The sequence below is a fragment of the Solea solea genome, chromosome 4, assembly GCF_958295425.1.
Source record: "Solea solea chromosome 4, fSolSol10.1, whole genome shotgun sequence".
Classification (NCBI taxonomy): Eukaryota; Metazoa; Chordata; class Actinopteri; order Pleuronectiformes; family Soleidae; genus Solea; species Solea solea.
The window spans coordinates 20190074-20192075 of record NC_081137.1 but is presented as its reverse complement, the minus strand read 5'-3'; the positions used below and the strand labels follow the sequence as shown (position 1 = coordinate 20192075).

At 36.4% G+C, this 2002-nt stretch overlaps 1 protein-coding gene across 1 annotated transcript; it reads left to right on the top strand.

Annotated features, from left to right (window-relative positions):
- Nucleotides 1-782: 782 nt before the first annotated feature.
- LOC131458688 (olfactory receptor 8G17-like) lies at nt 783-1766 on the top strand. Its single transcript, XM_058627890.1, has one exon. It carries the CDS (start codon nt 783-785, stop codon nt 1764-1766), a length of 984 nt encoding a protein of 327 aa, XP_058483873.1.
- Nucleotides 1767-2002: the final 236 nt, after the last annotated feature.

The window sequence follows — 2002 nt, the reverse complement described above, 5'->3', positions numbered from 1 at the left end:
GTGATACATAAGCAGTTTGGATTGCATCTGTAATATGTCGCTAAAATAAAACCTAACATCAGTCACATGATAATTTACTATATTTATCTCTTCTTCTTCTTCATCAACTTTGGTGTTTTACAACGGTTGATGTCCGTATTATTACATCACTGCCCCCATTTACTTCTGGATTTTCAGCTTCTTTTTTGGTTGTCCCTCTCCTTATGTGATAGTCATTACACATTTGAAATTGTGCAAAAATGGTAGAAATTAATCTCCAGGAAATGCAGGTATTAAGAAACTTAAAGTCTTGTATATTTTGGTCTGATATGTGTTTGGAAAATATAGGATCTTACCACAATTAGAAGGTCAATAATACATTGTTTAGTTCGGCTGGGATTGGGTCAGGCAACCTATTGAATGATTAATATTTGTCCATCTTGTCTATATTTTATTGTGTCCAGAATGTTTTCTATCACATACATTGAGTTAACGGTAATTTACTACTGTACTATTCTTCTTGTGATCCGCGAGAAAACGAACAAAAACATGTTTTCAAAGTGCACAATGACCTCTTTGAATACCTGAAACAGCTGCAATCGGTAATTGAGTTTTGTGATGCTTGCATGTAGACTCAAGGGATCAGGCCGTCACCGTATCTGTCACAAACAGAGGAGCTTGTCATGTCTTCTTTAATAAAACGGAGCAAGAGAGAAACAAACTCACTTTTTAACAGCGCACATTGGTGTTCTCCACATCTGTCCTTGTGCGTTGGCGATTTGAACACTGACAAGAATTTAACAATGGACTTATTCAACTCCGCTCTTGGCAAAAACATCACCTTTGTGCGTCCTGCATATTTTATAATAAGTGGATTCATTGGAATACCTAATGCCATGTATTACTATATCTTTCTCTTTTTTGTTTACATTATTTCAGTGGTGGGAAACACAGTTGTGATGACTGTAATTTACTTGGATCATAATCTGTGGACTCCAAAATATATAGTAGTTTTTAACCTGGCCTTTACAGACCTGTTTGGTACCACTGCTTTGGTGCCAAAGGTCCTTGACCTCTTCCTGTTTAACAATAACCGCATATCCTACAGCGACTGCTTGACATTCCTTTTCTTCTTCTATGTCACCCTGATAATGCAGGTTCTTAATCTGATTGCACTCTCCTATGACAGACTGATTGCTATTATTTTCCCACTGCACTATCAAGTGAGAGTGACTCACAGGTTCATGTTTTCTTTGATTGCTTCTTTTTGGCTCTTTGCCATAACTGTGACTCTCCTGTTAGTCGGCCTCCTCACAAGACTGTCCTTCTGTAAGTCTTCTGTGGTTGTAAACAGCTATTTCTGTGACTATGGTCAGATATTCCGACTGGCTTGCAATGACAAAACACCAACTTTAGTCTATGCTGTATTTCTAAGAGTTATTCTTCTTTGGCTTCCATTGAGTTTCATCTTGGGTACTTACGTGTGTATTGTCATTGCTTTGACTAGAGTGGCAACAGCTCAGGAAAGAGTGAAGGCCCTTAAAACCTGCACAGCTCATATTTCACTGGTGGCCATCTATTTCATTCCAATACTAATCTCAACTACCATGCAAAATATTCATCCAAATTCCAGGATTATTAACCTTTCTCTGTCCTCTGTATTTCCTCCCATGTTAAACCCAATTGTTTATGTTCTGCAGACACAAGAAATAAAAACATCACTGAGAAAGCTTTTAAAGATCGCAAAACAATCCAGGATTACCGTGAAGAAAGTACTGATTAGATGACCATATCTGTCTATATATATACAAACGTAAACAGTATAAAGAGTAACAGTAAAGTAGTAAAACCAATGATGCATTTACTATTTTAAATAATTTACTAATAATGTTTTTACATGAATCAGATCATACATGGTATTTTTTGTTGATATTGCTCAGCTAATACCTGAAAAGATTAATGATGAAATTTATGGTATGTACAACACAGTCATAGGACCAGTTTTCTGCTAACCGATTTTATT